Genomic DNA, 19,162 nt, shown 5'->3' with positions numbered 1-19,162 from the left:
CACACACCACATAAAGCATATGTTGAGGTCAGAGACTGAAATGTGGCACTGTGAGGAATCTGAGGGCATCCTGTGTTCTTTCCCCAATATATCCTCCTCCCAGGTATCCAGGGAAAGTCTGTCACTTTCGGATCCTGATCCTGGGGGTGGATATGCGAGGGAGGAACACCTGTTGGAGGAGACTTGGGAAGTGGGGATGAGGCACGCGTGGGTGAGACACGGTATCCCCCATTTCCCTTTAATAAAGAGGCTTTTATAGGGAATTAACAATCTCTTCCCTATTGTTCCAGAAAACACTCTCCCAAAACACACCAGTCAGGTACTGAGATGAGGAAGAGAGAACCTAGAGTCATGCCTTCTTCCTTTATTGACACAGACATACACAAACACCACTCTGGTACTGGGACGAGGAAGAGGGATGCAGAGTACCCAGACCATTATGCAGAAAGGGAACATTGCCTGCACTTGGGACCGAGAGGGTTGTATAAATGGCCCGCTCAGGAGAGGCTGAGATCGCCTGTGGAAGGCTTGCAGGAGAAGCCAGATGTGAAGGCAGGGAGATGCGTAGCCAAAGCGCCAAGGAGCTGCAGTCGTTGCAGCGGAAGCGGATTGTGGCGGGAGCATTCGAAAAGGTCTTCAGTGGCAATGCTGGTCTGTCTACCTCATGGAGTCAGGAAGATTCCCTCTCAGTTATCCCGATGCGGCGGAGACCCTGGAAGAGAGGCGTGCCGAGTAGGGAGCAGTGACAGCCACAGAAAGTCTGCCGACATGAAGAACAGCACCCGCCGACAGCATAACCGGTGAGTCAAAGCCGTCTGAATGACTCTGGGACGCTCTGGTGCAAACCGTGTGGTTTATGCAGGTCGGATCGCTTGCAAGTAAGCGAGAGACTGTGGAGGCAGTTTTAAAAGAAAATCTAAACTTAATTATTCCAATTTCTCTGCCCAAGGCATCGTTCCCTGGCACCAACTCTTCCTGGCTTCTTGTGTTGATGGAAACAGAAAGTGGCCATTTTCCTCTTTTGAACAATCTTCCATTTCCAATATCCATGGTAACCATCTTGTCTTCTTTTTCGTTTTGGTAAATGGATTTGCACTCCTTGCACAAACCCATTGACCAAAAAAGAAACACTATAGCACCCAGGTGCTAATTGAGACAATGGCCGCCATGTTAAAGGCCTTCACACAGGAGGTCAACAGCTGGCGGGTCTGGAAGGAGGAGTTGCCATGAACGAGGGGGAACACAGAAACCCAACTATCAATGGAACCTCTGTTAGCCCTATGTCGATTTGAATGGACAGGATATTTACAATGCGAGGTCCCAGCATTCAAAATGGATACCTCATCTCCTAAAAGACAGTAATGAAATCCCTTGCTCAGTTTTGGAACTGACCAGAATCCCATGCTTTGGGCGTTTCATGGACTATGCGGTCACAGACAAAACAACAGCTATCATAAACAAGCATTGGCCACGCACACAGTTTTGGCTTTTCAGAAGGTAGGCATGTCCCCTTATTTATATTTTTTTAACTTTACAACTTTTATGTATTATATTTTTCAATAAATTACCCCAATACAATTAAGAACATGTCATCTCTAGTCAGTTAACCCATAACCTTTCAGGCAACTGTTTATTCAGGCAATCACCTTAATGTGACATAGATTTAGATAACAGATAATTAGACACAGGACATGGTACGGGCATATATGTACGTATCCCTCTAAAAATGCCAGAAAAATGGCAAGCACACAAATACTTTCTATAACAATCGTTGTTTCATCATAAAGGTGGCTACCTCCACTTCCAAAAGTCAAAGCTAAAAATAAGCTGAGTTATTTGAACACCAGGTCTCCATTCACAGACTATTTGTGCTCTAATGAATATGTATGTTACAAAGTATGTTCAAGTCTTTCTTTTAGTTCTGACATTTTGGATTTTGAGTTTAATGTCTATGTAATGTAAGGTTGTTGCCAATATTTGATTTGCACTCTCCATAGAACGGACTGAGATATGTCTGCTCAGCCATGCCACGATTAGTGGGCACTTCAAATCCTATGATTGTGTGTTAAATAAGAAATGTGATCTATATCTTCGTTTACGGAAAATAGCGTATTTTCTTTTTTTTTAAAGTTTTTTTTAACTTTTATTTTCAGTTAACAAAATATATATATACAGTATACAGTATCACATAAAGCATATTAACCAAGAATCAACAATTATGAAACTATGTACACCCTCACCCCCACTCATAAATAAGAAACATCAACTAAAAAAGCGAAAGGAACTTTCCCCAGATTTTGTCAACAAACCACTCTTCCCCTCTCTCCAAAACAGTACCTTTTCCAATTCCGCCAAATCATGCATTTCACTTAACCACGACTCAATGTTCAAGGTCAAAGTAGTTTTCCAGTTACGCACAATTTTCTTCTTACCCATCATGGTCCCCCTGAACAACCATTTCTTCTGAGACTGTCTAAGATCGTCCAAACTTTTATCACTTCCCAAAATCACCATACTGAAATCCAAGTTCGGCAACCCCTCAATCATCCTTTCACACACTTGACCAACCTCATTCCAAAACAGCCGCACCAACCTACAATCCCACAGCAAATGTTCCAACGTACCCATTTCATGTATACATCTCCAACAATCCGAACTTCCCAACATCCCTCTTCTACACATTTTTTCAGGTGACCAATAAATCCGGTTAAGGATTTTAATTTGTCTCGATCTCTCTGCAAGACTCAAAGTGCAAAGCTTAACATTGATACACATTTGGTGCCACAAATCCACTGAGATATCCAAACCAATCCTTCTATCTCAGTCTGCCCTCAGTACTTCATTACCTCTGTAATGCGACACAATCGCCACATAAACTCTGCTGGCCAATCCATCCACCCCTCCGATTACTTTCTTCGTAAACAGATCCCGATTAATCCTGTTCAACCAGTCAACATGTCAAATCGCCTTTTTAAGTTTCCTGTAATCCGAAACCTTAAAGTTTTCCATCTTAAAATACTTTTGCACTTCACTCGCTGTCATCCAGACATCACTCTTAAACAGATCTGATATAAAATTAACTCTACCCAGAAACCAACATTAACGTTTATTTTTATTGACGGATTCATCCATATCGCGGCTCCAGGTTCCTTAAGAGCATTAACCCCTAAAAAGTCACATAAGCTCTTCCATGACTTCCTTAAGCTATCAATCAAAAGATCCTTTCCACAACACCTTCTTGACGTAGAAGTCAATATAGCCCTCGGTGTCAATGGGCCATTAAAACTAGTCTCCGTCAATACCCACTCATCCTGAGTATCTTCAATGAAGGGAACCAAAAAATTAGACAGAAACACTAAATGGTAGGCTCTAAAATTAGGAACCCCTAAACCTCCTTCTGTCAATGGTAATTGTAACTTCCACAACTTCAGCTTCAGAGGTTTTTTGTCCCACAAAAACTCCTGAATTAGCCTGTCCATGGTCTTCCATGTCGACGATGACACAGTCAAAGGAAGCATACCTAGAACTTAATTAACCTTTGGGGCAGCTACAATCTTCTAGGCATTCACCTTGCCCCAAAGAGACAGCCTCAACAAACTCTCTCCAAATCTTCCCTCAATGTGTTACAAACAACTTTCATATTCTCCGGCACCAGATCTTTAATCTCAGGTACTAACCAAATTCCCAAATATAGCAATCTGTCACTACACCATCTAAATCCCAAATCAGTAATGCTCTGTCTCCCACAAATATGTGACAAAGGCATGATCTCCGATTTTGTCCAATTGATTTTATATCCTGAATATATCCTATAGTCGGCCATAATTTCCATGAGGGCAGGGATAGAATTCTCCAGATCCCTAAGCACTAGTAGGATATCGTCAGCAAATAACCACATTTTCTGCACTAACCCCCAGCTCGAAAGACCCTTCATCCTACCCTCAATTCTAATAAGAGCAGCCAGCGGTTCCAATGCAATCACAAAGAGGAGCGGTGACAATGGGCATCCCTGCCTAGTTCCTCTCTCTAAACTGAATGTTGCCGATCGTATACCATTAGTGTTACCTTTTGCTGTAGGATTGGTATAAAGTAATCTTATCCATAAAACAAAATTTTCCCCAAATCCCATTTTAACCAGCACTGAGAAGAGGAAATTCCAGTTGACCCTGTCGAAAGCTTTCTCTGCATCAAGCGACAGAACAGCACATTCATCAGGTTGATCTCTTGCTTTTGAAATTGCGTTAAACAATCTCCTGATATTGGTCAATGTTTTCCTACCCTTCACAAAACCAGACTGATCCTTATGAATTAACATTGGAAGCAGATTCTCCAACCGCTGAGCCAAAATCTTAGCCAGTATTTTATTATCGGTATTTATTAGACTTCTAGGTCTGTAGCTCGTAGGCAGGGTGTCATCTTTCCCCTTTTTTGGGAAAACCGAAATCATAGCATGTCTAGTAGTCTCTCACAATGAACCGCTCATCAACGAATCCGTATACATATCTTTCAACAGAGACGGCGCAGAATCTGGTAATACCCTATAAAATTCAATTGGAAATCCGTCAGGCCCAGGGGCTTTCCCCATATTCAGTACATCAATTGCTCTCTTAATTGCGTCCACTGAAATGTTTTCCTCTAGCAATTGCAAATCACACTCTGCTATTCTAGACAGATCCACCATAGCCAGAAATCCACCCCCCTTGTCTGTCACATCCAATTCGCTTTTGTACAAATCCACATAAAAGTCCCTAAAAACCTTGTTTATCTTCTCAGGATCATAGGTGATTCTGTCATTTTGATCCCTAATCGATGTGATGGAACGCTCAGCCTCCCTTTTCCGAAATCTGCAAGCTAACCACCTGTCACACTTTTCCCCCTTCTCGTAATAAGCACATTTTAGATATAAGTTTTTCCGTTCCGTACAATCATCTATCAGCATTTTCATCTCTTTCTTCAAATTTTTCAACTCAATCATTGCATCAAAACCCGTTGGGTCGGCCATGACTCTTCGATAGTTCACTTTTCCGATCCCCAAGTTAAATCCTTCTACTGTCGCACTGTTTTCTCTTCCCACTGGACAAACCTATCAGATGACGGCGCACCGTACATTTAAATGCTTCCCAAATAATACCAGGATTCAAATCCCATGTATGATTGTCTGACACAAAGTAATCAATCACTTTTTTTTAATTCATCCAAATCCTCCTCTTTCTGCAGCAGCGAGCAATTCATCCTCCACAAGGAGTGTTTAACTATCGGATACCTCAAGCTCAATTGCATCAGTACATGCGCATGATCTGTTAATAGTATATTACCAATCTCACTCGTTCTATAGGACTCTGTCATCCTCCCAGCCAATAAAAACATGTCAAGTCTAGAGTAAACTGAGTGCGCACCTGAAAAATAACTATACTCCCTATTAGATGGGTGTTCCAATCTTGAATTGTCTATCATATTTTTTAGTTGAATTCCCACTTCTGTCCATATTAATATCCAATACAATGTTAAAGTCACCACCCAAGAGAATATCCTTAGATCCCAAATCTTGCAAAGTCTGTGCCACCTTCCTAAAAAAGAACCCACAATCCACAGACGGGGCATAGATATTACACATAGACATTATTTGACCTTAAATGTCCATCAACAAAGCTACTAATCGCCTCTCCTTGTCAGAAACAGCTTTCAAAACCTTAACAGGAGCCTTCTTCCGAATAAGGATCGCCACTCCCCTGAATTTCGAGTCAAATGAAGCACCATACACTGTCTCCACCCAACCTTTCTTTAACACGTTCAACTCATCCTCCTTCAAATGAGTTTCTTGCAAAATACAACATCACACCGTAGTCCATTAAAAAAATCCAGTACTTTCCTCCTCTTATTCACATTATTCAGTCCATTAACATTCCAAGTCACAACTCGCAAATCTGCACTCATCATCCCCACCCCACGTCTCTCCCATCGCAAATCACCAATCACACCGTCCAAATCCAACAAATTCTGAAAAGCAAACAAATTTACATTAAAAAAAACATCCAATCCCACCCCCTCTAAAAAAGAAACAGTTAGCGAGCCACAAGCCTATGTAACTATATAACCAATACATTGGAAATTCCTTGTGCCCCGGCCACCCCTCCCCAATAAAATGAACTTGATATAACATACTACTAAATGTAACCTAAAATGCACTCATCTCAATACATTGCCAAGAAAACTTATTACGCTCCCCACGGTTGATCTTTGACAGCAAAAAATGATTAAAAAAAAAATTACCCAAAAACTTCCCTTTCAATATAAACCCCACCACCGCTCCCGAGACTTGCAAAATGACCCCAAGCATGAAACTCGCAACCAGGATCGAAGTATGAATAGCAGAAAGGGCCCCATGGTTGGCATGAAAACCACTTCCACATTGCATCAAACCCAACTCACGACAGTCAAGTGAGTAAACATAGCAAAGGACAATCATTATTCAAAAACATGTGCTTCTGTGATTGACTGCAACAATAATACTACGGTGACACGATCCTCAAAAGCATTCAATGAAAACATATTCAGTCACCTGCTTTGCAGTCTCATGTTAAATACCATTTTCCTGTACACATTCGGACCATCTGATGGTAGAACAAGAGAATATAAGTATTGAAAAGGACACTGATGGAATTCGGATCTAAAGCCTCATCCATTTAAAGTAAATCAATTCATATGCCAACGTTGAAACACAAGTAACCACCAGCTACTCCATCCCAAAACCGTCCACTGAATATGAAGATGTCCCTTCCCCAGTTTATTAAACCTCCCCTCGGTGAGAGAAAGCCTTTGTAATATGGGTCAGTATACTGAAAGTACGTGCCCACCATCCGTCAACCGATGGCCTGACTGTAGAATGAGCAGCAGTTCATGGCAAAGCAAGTAGATGTGCATCTGCTGTAGTGGTTAGAGGTCTCTCCTTATTCACACAACAAATAACTTATTTAGACAGGAAAGTGCTGAAGTAGTCCTCCAAAAAAAAAAAAAATCTCTCCATTCCATGGTGCTGCTATATGACGACCCAACTGACACACAGGGTCCCATCTCCAGTGCCATGCAAGAAATCCGTAATGCTCATAATGCGTATCCATGACCTAATTGAGACGTCATGTGGCATCTCGGCTGTACCGAGTCTGATGATAAAAATATGAAAGCTGCAGTTCCCAACGTATGAGCGGAGACTTGTTGAAATGATTTCAAGAGCGCCACAAATCATCCGAAACACCCGGTACAAATTAATCAATCAGAAGGCGTAAGTAAATGCATCGGAGGATGTTTTGAAAGTAGGCAGATTTCATAACTCACCAGTCCGAGCATCCGGAAGCAACTGCTCCATCCAACTCCAGGCACGGACTCACTCCTGGTATCAGTCACAAATCCCCCTGCACTATGACACAGATGGGAGGCCAGCGGCTGAACCTTCTTCTTAATTATCGGGTGCGTGGGCGGACCCACGCAGGCGCTTCCCCATCCTAAAGGATGATGTGCACCAGACCCACCAATCAATACTTGTCTCACAAACTCCCAACTCCTCCCACCGCCCCGTCTGCCTCACAAAATCCAACATCACACTGTTCCTCCTCCTGCCTCTCACCCCGTCACCTCCCAGCAAAGCCTTCCCACTCAGCTCACACCCAGCGCAGATAACCGAACGCTCATCAATTCTCTCTCCTCAACATGTCTCTCACATCTAAGCAGAAAAGGTACCGCAGTCTCAGGCACCCCACACACCGCACAATCCCTCATCTCACGCTTCCCCCACTCGATACAGACAGTCATTCAGCCCCACATGCCCTATCCTTAATCGATTCAGCATCACCTCCTCTCCCCTCCTCCATTCCAGACTCCCCGCATCCACCTTCACCAACACTTTCCCACGAACACCAAACATCCACCTGCCCTTCACCCCACTCACCCACCTCTCCTGCCACTCATCCATGACCCGTCTCAACACCACAGCCTTCACCTCATCCACACTCAAAGACAGCCTCACATCAACCGCTCCCCTTCTCATACACTCACCCGCCGCCAGATCCACCAATTCATTACCCAAAATGCCAGTGTGACTGGGGACCCACGCAAACTCCAAATCGAGTACCACAGGAGCCGGAGACAGCTGAACGCAGCTTTTCTTGAAGATCACATTGACGCCGGAACGTAATATTGCACGTGCGTCACAGTCAGCTCATCTTGACCCATGCAGGGGCCTTTCTTCTAATTCAGAGCCATGGCAAGCACCATAAACAAAGCTGCACGAGTTCAGTAAGTGATTATTCAAAAATAAGCCGCTCACCCGAAACTGCACTTCAACGCCATTTTAAGTCTCAAAAAAGCCTTGGTGGTGAATCAAATATTTAAAATTAATGTTTAAGAAATCATTAAAAAAAATGTTTTTAAAAAGACATAGGGAGCACTAACCTTCAGTAAATTCAATCACCCTTATTACAGAGTTGTTCCAACCACAGCATAGCTTCTTTAGGGTCCACTGTGGTTTTACCCCTCCAGGAAGCACCAAAGTTAGCATATTATTCCTGTTCAAGAAAGCTTTCACTCACACTTGCCAAATCCTCCATATCTCCGACTCCTACTGTCCATCTGAGTTAATGGATTCCCTACAAATCTAATAGAAGTACATTGTGAAATGTTCCAATGTTAAAACTGTCAAAGCAAGATGACGCTTGTGATTACATTTGTTGTGGGAGGGAAAGCTTTCCAGGCCTATGTAATAATGATGTGCTGCTGGAATGAAAATTAAGCATGCTTCACAATTAAAGTTATAGAACTGGGGTCTGCAACCTGCAGCCTTCCAGATGTTTTGGACTACAACTTCCGTTATCCCACACCATTGACTATGCTGGCTGGGGGTAATGGGGGTTGCAGACCAAAGCATCTGGAGAGCCAAAGGTTGCAGAATCTTGCTATATAACCTAATGGCAGAACTTACCCTAGTAAGACTTCAATGCACTTCTTTCCTTCTATTCCAAGACTGGCAGCTTCATGAAGAGCAGTGTTATTTTGCCTAGGAGGTGGAAAGAAAACAAGGAAAAGTATTTAATGTCTTGACAACATTTGCAATATAATTCCTTTTGAAGTGCATACTGCGATCAAATTGGGCACTCTTCAAACAACCCTTAAACATAGCTTTCATTGTAATGGGCCTCATTACGACCCAGGTGTTAAGGGTTAAAGCCGTCGTTAACCCTTAACGCCTATTCTGATTTTAACGGCTGCTTTCAGCAGCCGTTAAAATCCATGGCGCTAACCGGCCATGATGCTAATTACGCCACCATAATTTACGGTGGCGTAATTAGCGCCTTCCCCACTCCCATTATGCCCTATGGGGCAAAAATGGGAATGGGGAAGGGAAAATGGGAAATGGGGATTTACCGCCCCACTCACCTTGGAATGGGGCGGTAAATCCGCCATCCACCATGGTGTAAACATAGTTTACACCATGGTGGTAAAGTTGGCGCAATTAGCGCCTGGGTTGTAATGACCCCCAATGTCTTATCTTCTTTTCAGGAACAGCTTGGTTTTCAAAAGTATTTCCCCTTAGTAAAGTCTTTTGAAAACAGGTCCTAAACAATACCGCTTCTGACTATAGCTCTCTGTTTATAATTGTACGTTGAATTTGTCAAAGAAGCAGTGCCTTGAGAGAAGGAATATGGGCAGGTGCTCTAAAGGCATTATCGAGAATCTCTATTTACATTTGAAGGTGTTCATCTTGTTCAGAAACAACGGTGAAGATCATTTTGAAGCTGATGCAGAAATTAGGAGCCATGAGAAGATGATCAGAATGAGAAAAGCTGTAAAGCGAACAAGTTAGAGGAACTGTGATATACGCAGAGAAGAGGAGGATGGTCTGGGTAAAAAATAGGTCACACGTAAGTGGACAATGGCAGGCTGGGGCTGCAGTAACTGAGTAGAGAGATTAAGGAATTGAAGATCTGTTTGGCGGAAGGCAAACATAGGAATTAGTTGAGATTTCAAATTGTGTGACTTTTGTCAAACTGTCAGAGCCTGGCAGCGTGCGTGGCAATGGCAGGAAGAGAAGGGCATGACCAGGGAACACAATAAATAAAGTAATTTAATTAACTGTTGATGCAAGGGGAAGATGAGCTTTAGCAGCAATAGCTAAAAGCTGCAAAGGAACAAATTACTTAACTTCCAGTAAAGTTCTTTCTGATGGATGAGGAATCTGTGGGAGGAACATCCATGATATGCTACCATGGAGGGCAGTACGGCTCTGTGTTGACTCCTCTTGGAGCCTGTAGGCCCCTTGTGCCAAACATGAAATCAGGGCCAGTATATATTGTGGCGGAGCGCTCAATGACCTCAGTTGCACGCCTTTTTCTTAGCACTCCAACGCTGAGGGACCATAGGAACAGATAGCTTACTAGCTATCCCCCAAAGAGGGCCAGGTTGGGGGGGACAAAGAGGAATCCATTCGAGTAACATCCATCAGAAAGAACATTAGAGAGAGGAGTAATTTGTTCTTCTAATGGATTCCTTCCTCCAACAGATTCCTCATCTATGATATACTCCAATGCCAGTAGGTGGATCTGGAGGAGAGAAAGACGACACCACCTAAACTAGAAAATCCTAGGAGGATCACCCTGCTGATAGGCGCATCCTGTCCAGAAAAAGAATCCAAGAAGTAATGCATAGCAAACGTGTGCAGAGAAGCCTGTGTTGCCACCTGGCAGATGTCCAGGACAGGGACTCCCTTATGTAGAGTAGAGGTGGCAGCCACTCCTCTGGTAGAATGTGATCCGAGACCTTCAGGCACATCCTTTCCAGCCGGAGGATAGCACAGGGGCAACATGCTGGTCTTGGAAGCAAGACCACGCAGAGCAACAGATGTTCGAATCCCGGATCCATGCTTAGAAACCAAACTCTGGTATTAAGCAAGTTAGTAAAAACCAATACAATAAATAAACAATTCTGAAGGATCCACTCTTGATAGGGCCTGTTTAGTTACAGTCCTGCCAGCATAACCAACAAAAATCTGGTCATCTATCCCGACGTCCCTCGTCGGAGAGGCCTAGTAGCTAACAGCCTGCACCAGGTCCAGCCAATGGAGAGGATGGGGCAGAGGAAAAAATGCAGTAAGATCTTTTGAACGAGATGGAAATCTGAAACCACATTTGGAAGAAAGGAGGGTCTCAACGTCGCCTTCTTTTTGGAGAAAACTAAATAAGGAGGTTTAACAGAAAATGCCTGGAGCTCAGTTACCAACCTCACAGAAGTGATGGCAACCAGGTAAATCACCGTAAGGGTGGGACATTTATTGGAACAGGAAAGAAGAGGGTTCAACGGAGCTCCCATAAGGAATGCCAAAACCAAATTCAAATCCCACTTGTGCGGAGGAAACTGGTTACACAAACCCTGCAAGAACTGCATAACTGTGGGAATAGTGATGTACGAGCCTTGTTCCGTGGACATCTTAAAAACATCGAAATAGTGCCTAGGTACCCCTTTGCAGTGCCAATTCGCAGGCCCACCTGGACTAAAATCAGCAAAAAATCCAAAGCAGGGGATAAGGGACAGGACAAAGGGTCCAGATCCCCCTTCTAGCAGTTTACACCTGCAGACAAACAGATTTAGTCGAGTGACTCCCAGTTGATAGGAGTACATCCAGGACATTTAGTTTTTAGTTTAGTTTAGTTGCTTATACAAGATGTTGTCAGACAAATCCCATTCCTTGTATCTCAGCCCCCAGCAGCCAAGCATGAAGGTTCAGGATGGAGCACCCACCTTTCCGACTGGGAAAGCCGGTCCACTGTCTGCAGGAGGCACCAGTGAGGACAGATGGACATGTCCAGCAACCACGTTCTCCAGGCCCAGTTCGGCGCTATTAAGATCAATGTGGATCCAATTAGGCATAGCCTCCAGAGAACCAGCGGAATGACAGGGTTTGGCAGGAATTCTTAATGGAGGTTGAATGCCCTGTTGACAATCAAAGCTCTCCCTAGAACTCCCTGCCGAGGAAAATCCCTAAAAAGGAACAACTTGCACCTCGTGTTTACACTGGAAGCAAGACAGTCCACTTGTGTAGTTCCCCAGCGGGACCCGCACAGGCACACCATCATGGGAACCAGTGGAATGACAGGGATCAGTAAGAAAGCATTAACAAGGTTGAACACCCAATGGACCATCAGTACGTTTTGCTGAGCTCCCTGTCGAGGAACTTTTCTGAAGCAGAAGAAGAACAAGTTACTTTCTTACCTGGTAACGTTCTTTCGATGGGATGGTCCGACGACGTATTCCATATCTATGACAGGTAATGTCCACAGCTGTGCTGCTTCGGAAAATCTTTGGCGTCTGCGTCGATGACGTCGATGCGCCGTCCCCGAGGACCTCCTCCGACGGCCGACATCACCCGATGTGATAAGTAGGACGCATGACGCCCATAGCCTCAGTTATAGTTTTTTCCCAGAACGTGTGCCACCAGTATTCTGCCAGTCAGACACACAAGGCCTTGCGGAACGCAAGCTGCAATCGCAAAAGAAATTCTGCAGTGGGGAAGGCAGGCAGGGAGCGATATGGAATACGTCGTGGGACCATTCCATCGAAAGAACGTTACCAGGTAAGAAAGTAACTTGTTCTCCGAGGCGATTGGGTCCTCCGACGTATTACATAACTAGGACAGACTCCCAAAGCAGTATCAAGCAAGGAGGTGGGAAAGAATAGAGAACTGCCTTGCCAAAGGCCAGATCTTGCCCTCTGATGGAATCAAGGGAATAGTGACGTACAAAAGTATGTACTGAAGCCCAGGTGGCTGCATCACAGATGTGACGAATAGGAACTCCCCTCTGCAGGGCAGTAGACGCAGCCACTCCGCTGGTAGAATGGGCCCGCAAGCCAGCCGGAGGGTCCTTACCCGCCAAGCGGTAACACTTGGAGATAGCTAAAATAATCCAACGAGACAAAGTCTGTTTCGTCACAGCTTGTCCTAAACGCTTCCCAGCGTAACCAATGAAAAGTTGATCGTCCACTCTGACCCGGGACATGCGCTAAACATAAAAGCTCAACGCTCTCCGAGGATCAAGCCGATGGAGCCTCTCCTCTTCCTTACGAGGATGTGGAGGAGGATAGAACGCCGGAAGAACAACCTTCTGGCTCAAATGAAAATCCGAAACCACCTTCGGAAGAAAAGAAAGACAAACTCTAAGGACAACCCTGTCCTTGTGAAACACAGTGAAGGGTGGCTTAACTGAAAGTGCCTGTAACTCACTCTGCGAGCGGAAGTAACCGCAACCAAAAACACAGTTTTCAGAGTCAACAGCCTCAAAGGGCAAGAATGTAAAGGCTCAAACGGAGCACCCATAAGAAACTTAAGAACAAGGTTCAAATACCAACCTGGCACCAAAAAAGATGACGGAGGGAACACATTAGTGAGCTCTTTCAAAAATTGTGAAATTAAAGGAATCTTAAAATAGGAACACTCTTCAGACGAGCGCTTAAATATGGATAGCGCCGCCAGGTAACCTTTAATGGTCCCCACTTGCAAGCCCCTGTGGGCCAAAGAAAGCAAAAAAGACAAAATCATGGGAATGTCGCATTCAAAAGGATCCACATTCTGAACTCTGCACCAATCGCAGAACTTTCTCCAACGGTACAGAGACTTTGTTGCCGGCCGCCTGGCCGAGAGCAACACCTCCATCACGACTTCAGATCAGATTGCCCTCGACGGCCCACCACAGAAGGTCCCGGGCTACCGAGGGCGGCACCTGAACAGGGTCCGACAGCCTGCCGGAGGACTGAGACCGCTGGAACGTGAGTGCCCACTGCAAAGATCTCATCCGCAGACGAGCCTCTGGCACCAGAAGAATGCAGGATGCCATGAGGCCGAGCAGTCTCAAGAACTCGGATGCTGGGAGATTCTGGTCAAACTGAAACTTGTGCACCATCTGCTGAATGTGAAGAGCCCTCACCTGAGGAGGAAAACACTGCCCCAGGGACGTGTCGAGCACTGCTCCGATGTACTGGAGCCGCTGCGTTAGTGTCAAATGGGACTTCTTTAAATTGAGGGAGAAGCCCAGCCTGTGAAGGGAGTGGCAGGTGACGGACAGATGATCCAGGACTTGCTCGGGAGAGCTCCCCCTGATCAGCAAATCGTCCAGGTAGGGGTAGATGTGAATCCCCCCTTTCCTAAGATGCGCTGCCACCACCACCTTGAGCTTGGTGAAAACCCTCGGGCGGAGGTCAATCCGAACGGCAGGACCCGAAACTGAAAGTGCGAGTCGCCAACCGCGAACCTCAGGTAATTCTTGTGCTTGGGATGGATCAGCACATGGAAGTAAGCATCTTTGAGGTCGAGAGACACCAACCAGTCCTGAAGTTGAAGGGCCTGGAGGACTTGAGAAAGAGTCACCATCTTGAACTTGTCCTTCCTGAGGAGTTTGTTCAAACCGCGCAAGTCCATGATGGGTCTCAAACACCCGTCTTTCTTTGAAATAAAAAAATAAGGGGAATACCATCCCTTGTTCCTCTCCGCTACAGGCACCAGTTCTATGGCGCCTTTCTCCAGCAGGGCTTGAATTTCCTGCGCAAGGAGCGGATCCGGACTCTTCAAAGAGAGGTTCCCTGGTGGATTGTCGTGAGGCCTCTGCCGAAAAGGAAGACAGTAGCCGTGGTTATGATCTTCAGAACCCACACATCCGAAGCAATGGCTTTGCCACTATGCTGCGCCAGCCTTCCCCCGACCGGCGAACCATGGGACCTGGCCTCATGATTGAGTGGTAGCGGCTGCGGCGTTGCCCAAGGGCAAAGAAGCAACTGCCCGAGCGGCCTTGGCACCTCGAGTACCTTTGTTTCCACCTCTGGCACTCTTACGATGGCCTCTTTGACTGCTAGCTCCACTCGCTTTACTGAAGGACGAGTAATAGCGAAAGGAACCTCCCCTCCATTGCTGTCCCCTAGGACGAAAAGGCGGAGGTTGGCGAACTGCAGCGCCCAACGACTTTGCTGCAGCTTTGGAGGTCTGCAACCTCTCAAGGCTCTCGTCAGCCTTGCTGCCAAAAAGGTGTTCACCGTCAAAGTGGATGTTGAGGAGCCGGGACTGCACATCAGGAGCGAACCCAGACTTCCGCAACCACGCAAACCTGCGCATTACGGTGCTCGCTGCCATGGACCGGCTGACACAATCCGCCAAGTCCAAACCCTACTGAACGGCCTCACACATGGCATCCTTGCCATCCTGAACCATAGCAAGGAAACCATCCCGTTCGTCCCCTTCGGGAATATGATCAGCCGCTAATGCAACACAGTTCCACAGAGTGTGTGTGAAACGAGACAAGGCACATACGGAGTTGGCCGCCTGAAGCACCATACCCCCAGAAGAAAACACTTTCTTCGCCCAGCTGTCAAAACGTTTGTCGTCCCTATCCGGAGGGATGGTGGGATATGACGCCTGCTTTGCCGGGGCCGTAGCCGCCTGCACCACCAAACTCTCCGGCGTGGGGGTGCCTAGACAAGTAGCAGGGGTCGCTACTGGCTGGACGGTATTTCCGCGACAAAGACTTGCCCACTGCCGGGAGACTCTCCGGAGCAGTCCAAGCCGCTGCCACCCTTCTCTGCAGAGCCATATGAAAAGGCAAAACCGGGTCAGTGGGTGGACCGAGATCAAGGATGTCCGTGAGATCATCCTGAACGAACTCCCCTGGGGGATCTGACCAACCCAAGTACTCGGTAACCCGAGACATAAGGAGCCGATATGACGAATCGGCATGAGTGCCATGCTCCGGCCAACAAAACTCCACCTCCGGAGAGGTGTCCAGTCCACTGGCATCATGCAGTGACTGCCTCAGGACATCAAACTGACTATGGTCCGAGATAAGGTCATCTGGAACCGTAACCGGAACCAGGCCGCCATCAGAGCCTTCATCACCCTCTGAAATGTACTCCAAGCGGGGAGAAGAAGACCTCTGTGGACCAAAGCAGTGCCAGACCTTAGCCATAGCCTTCTTAGGGCAAACCCTGTGCCACGGGGCCCCTCCGAGACCATCGCCTCGAAAAGCGTCGAGGGCGCCGAACGAGTCGGCGCCGGCGTCGACAGAAAAGGCGTCGAGGGCGCTGAACGAGTCGGCGTCGACAGAAAAGGCATCGAGGGCGCCGAACGAATCGGCGTCGACAGAAAAGGCGTCGACATCGAGCGAATCAGCGTCAGCTGCAACGCCTCCAGCATCTGCGGCGTCGACACAGTCCTCCAAGCCGGAGCTCCGAGCGGATCTCTCGACAACCTGGGCGCCGACGGCGTCGACGACCCCCTCGAAGACGGAACCTCGAGAGAAATCGCCGATGACCTCGGCGCCACAGGCGTCGACGTCTTCTTCGAAGACGGCACAGGATCACGCGGTCTCAAGCGCGTCGAGGACCGGGACCTGGAACGGGCATGGCGAGAACGGCTACTCTTGTCCGAGCGGGACCTCTCCCGCGAGCCGTGCCGACCACCCGAGCCCGAAGGCGTACGGGCGGTGTCTCTCGACCGGTGCCGACCGACCCCACTTGGAGGCGCAGACGGACCGGTGCCCTGCGATTCCAGAATCGCTAGCATCTGCTTCCCGAAGGAAGCCCATTCCTCCGTTGTCACTTGCACGGAGGGATAAGCGACCCGCCGACGGGCGGAGTCCTCGGAAGAGATCGGGGAAGGCGACCTATGCCGGCGCTTCCTGGAATGCCTAGAAGAGGCGGAGGAGTGGCGAGACCGACTCCTGGAAGGAGACCCACCGGACTTCCGACGACGACGCGGAGAGTCACCCCTCAAATCATCGGTCGAAAGCCCCGCAGACCTCAACTTCCGGGGCTTAGACACCCGGCCTACCGACAGCTTCTTCTTGCGTTCCCGCAAGGTCTTCGCAGTGAGCGACTGGCAGTCGACACAGTCGTCCGTATCGTGGGCCTCCCTGAGGCACCAGAGGCAGGCGTCGTGCGAGTCCGTGACCGACATCTTGGACCCACAGTCCCCGCAGTTCTTGAAGCCCGGACGCGGGGTCGAAGATGAGAAAGACATCGCCATGAACAGGTCTTCATATATACCGAACAGGTTCAACGAACCAAGAACAGAAAACAGCAACTCCAACGAGTCGAGGCGTACCGAGATTCACGAAGCGAACACGTTCGCGGAAAAAACGGAACTGAGGCTATGGGCGTCGTGCGTCCTACTTATCACATCGGGTGACGTCGGCCGTCGGAGGAGGTCCTCTGGGACGGTGCATCGACGTCATCGACGCAGGACGCAGACGCCAAAGATTTTCCGAAGCAGCACAGCTGTGGACATTACCTGTCATAGATATGGAATATGTCGGAGGACCCAATCCCCTCGAACATGAACTTCCTGTTCACAGCGGAAGCCAAGAAATCCTTGAATTTGAGACCACTGGCAATATGGGAGCCACTGAAGCGGCCTCATGCATAGCCGGGCTTCCAGAACCACCACAATGCAGGAGACCACAAGGCCCAGCAAACGCAGAACAGCTGAGGCAGGAACTCGACCCTGTGATTGTAGGTCATGGACCATCAGAGATGATCACGACTCCCACCTGCCAAGGTGCGCGTCCGAGACTGCTCTGAAAAAATTGAGGGACTGGGACGGTGAAACCTGGGACATCTTCAAGTTCATGGAAAAGCCCAAGCTGTGCAACAAGCTGCATGTTCGGTACAGATGTGCCGACACCTGGTCTGGGGAGCGAGTCCTGATGAGCCAGAAGTTCAGGTAGGGAAAGACATGGATGACTTCTCTCCTGAGGTGAGCCGGCACCACTGCCAGCAGCTTGGCAAAAATCCTGGGTGCTGAAGAAAGACCGAACGGCAGGACTCAGAACTGGTATTGATGTTGGCCCACCACCAACCCCAGGTATTTCCTGTGCTAAAGAGGATAGGCACATGCACCCTGAAGGTCAAGTGAAACCAGTCCTGTAAATTGAGAGTTGGTAGGATGTGGGCCAGAGTCACCATCTTGAATTTGTCCTTAGATCAAGGATCGGACACAAGCCTCAGTCCTTATTCGGCACCAGAAAGTAAGTAGAGTATCACCCTTTCCCTTGTTACTAGCGCATTACCAGTTATACTGCGCCTTTCGAGGGAAGTAGATGGACCACCCCCAGGAGGATGGGGTCCAGAGGTAAAGGGGGGAGTGCTGAAAGAGGCCCAGAGGACGCTGAAGGAAAGGGAGACAGTATCCATGTTGTACGAGCTGCAAAGGCCAACCATTGGACGTGGTCCGTGACCATTCCGCTCTGAACAGAGAAATCCACCTCCTGCCCCCATCTACTGGGGACACATGGCAGAAGTCTGCCTCACGGAGGTTTTGCACCCTGGGCAGCCGAGTGGACAGTGCCAGCTACTTTGATGCCACCTCTAGTGGTACCTCTCCCTATACTCTGTGGGAAACGTCTGCCCTGAAACCCTTCAGTGGTGGACTGTTCCCTCTCTTGTGGAGCAAAAGGGCAAAAACCACAACCCCTACTGGACGTTGCGGTGGGCACAGCCAACCAAAAAGATTTAGCTGTCACCTTGGATGTCTGGAACCTTTGTAAAGCATCATCTGCCTTTAACCCAAAGATGTTTATCACATCAAAGAGGACGCCCAGGAGCTTACTCTGCACTTCCTGAGCGAATCCGAGCATCTGCATTCAAGAATGGCGACGAATTACAGTACTAGTAGCCATCGCACGACACACACAGTCTGTGGTGTCAAATTAGGTTGCAAAATCTGGCAGGAGATGATCTTGCTATCCTCGACAAGAGCTAGGAACTATGTCAACTTCAGGAAGGTGAACAGCCACAGTGGCTGCTGCAGCCCAAAGGAGAACTTTCCCAAGGGCACTGGAGGCATTAACTGCCTGCAGAGCAACAATGCCTGAGGCAGACACCTTCATGCCCCAAGCGTCCATTTTCTTACTTTCTCCACGTTTTCAGTTTGCCCGTAGTGGCCTTTAACAACAAGCTCTCTGGAGAGGCATTGGTGGAGAAGAAGGCTGGATCTGAACGGGGTGGGGATGTTTCTTCACCAGTTCCCTATCCACTGAGGGCAAAGAGGTGGGCATCTCCCACACATCTAGCTCTGTGGCCTCTACAGCCACATTAAAAAGGCAGCAATGTCTTAGGGCCCTCATCTAGAATGTCAGCCAGT

At 47.6% G+C, this 19,162-nt stretch overlaps 1 protein-coding gene across 2 annotated transcripts in view; it reads right to left on the bottom strand.

Moving 5' to 3' along the window:
- DZANK1 (double zinc ribbon and ankyrin repeat domains 1) overlaps positions 1-19,162 on the bottom strand; it is a 1,110,268-nt gene that overhangs the window by 69,637 nt on the left and 1,021,469 nt on the right. For both annotated transcript variants that reach the window (XM_069607537.1, XM_069607538.1), the window contains exon 20: positions 8,972-9,046. In XM_069607537.1, the coding sequence (XP_069463638.1) occupies positions 8,972-9,046 (75 nt within the window). The remainder of the gene's footprint in view (positions 1-8,971; positions 9,047-19,162) is intronic.

This window comes from Ambystoma mexicanum, chromosome 4q (genome assembly GCF_040938575.1).
Source record: "Ambystoma mexicanum isolate Mex_15411 chromosome 4q, UKY_AmexF1_1, whole genome shotgun sequence".
NCBI classification, from domain to species: domain Eukaryota; kingdom Metazoa; phylum Chordata; class Amphibia; order Caudata; family Ambystomatidae; genus Ambystoma; species Ambystoma mexicanum.
Note: the sequence above shows the minus strand (reverse complement) of the source record. Positions and strands in the feature narration are given on the sequence as shown.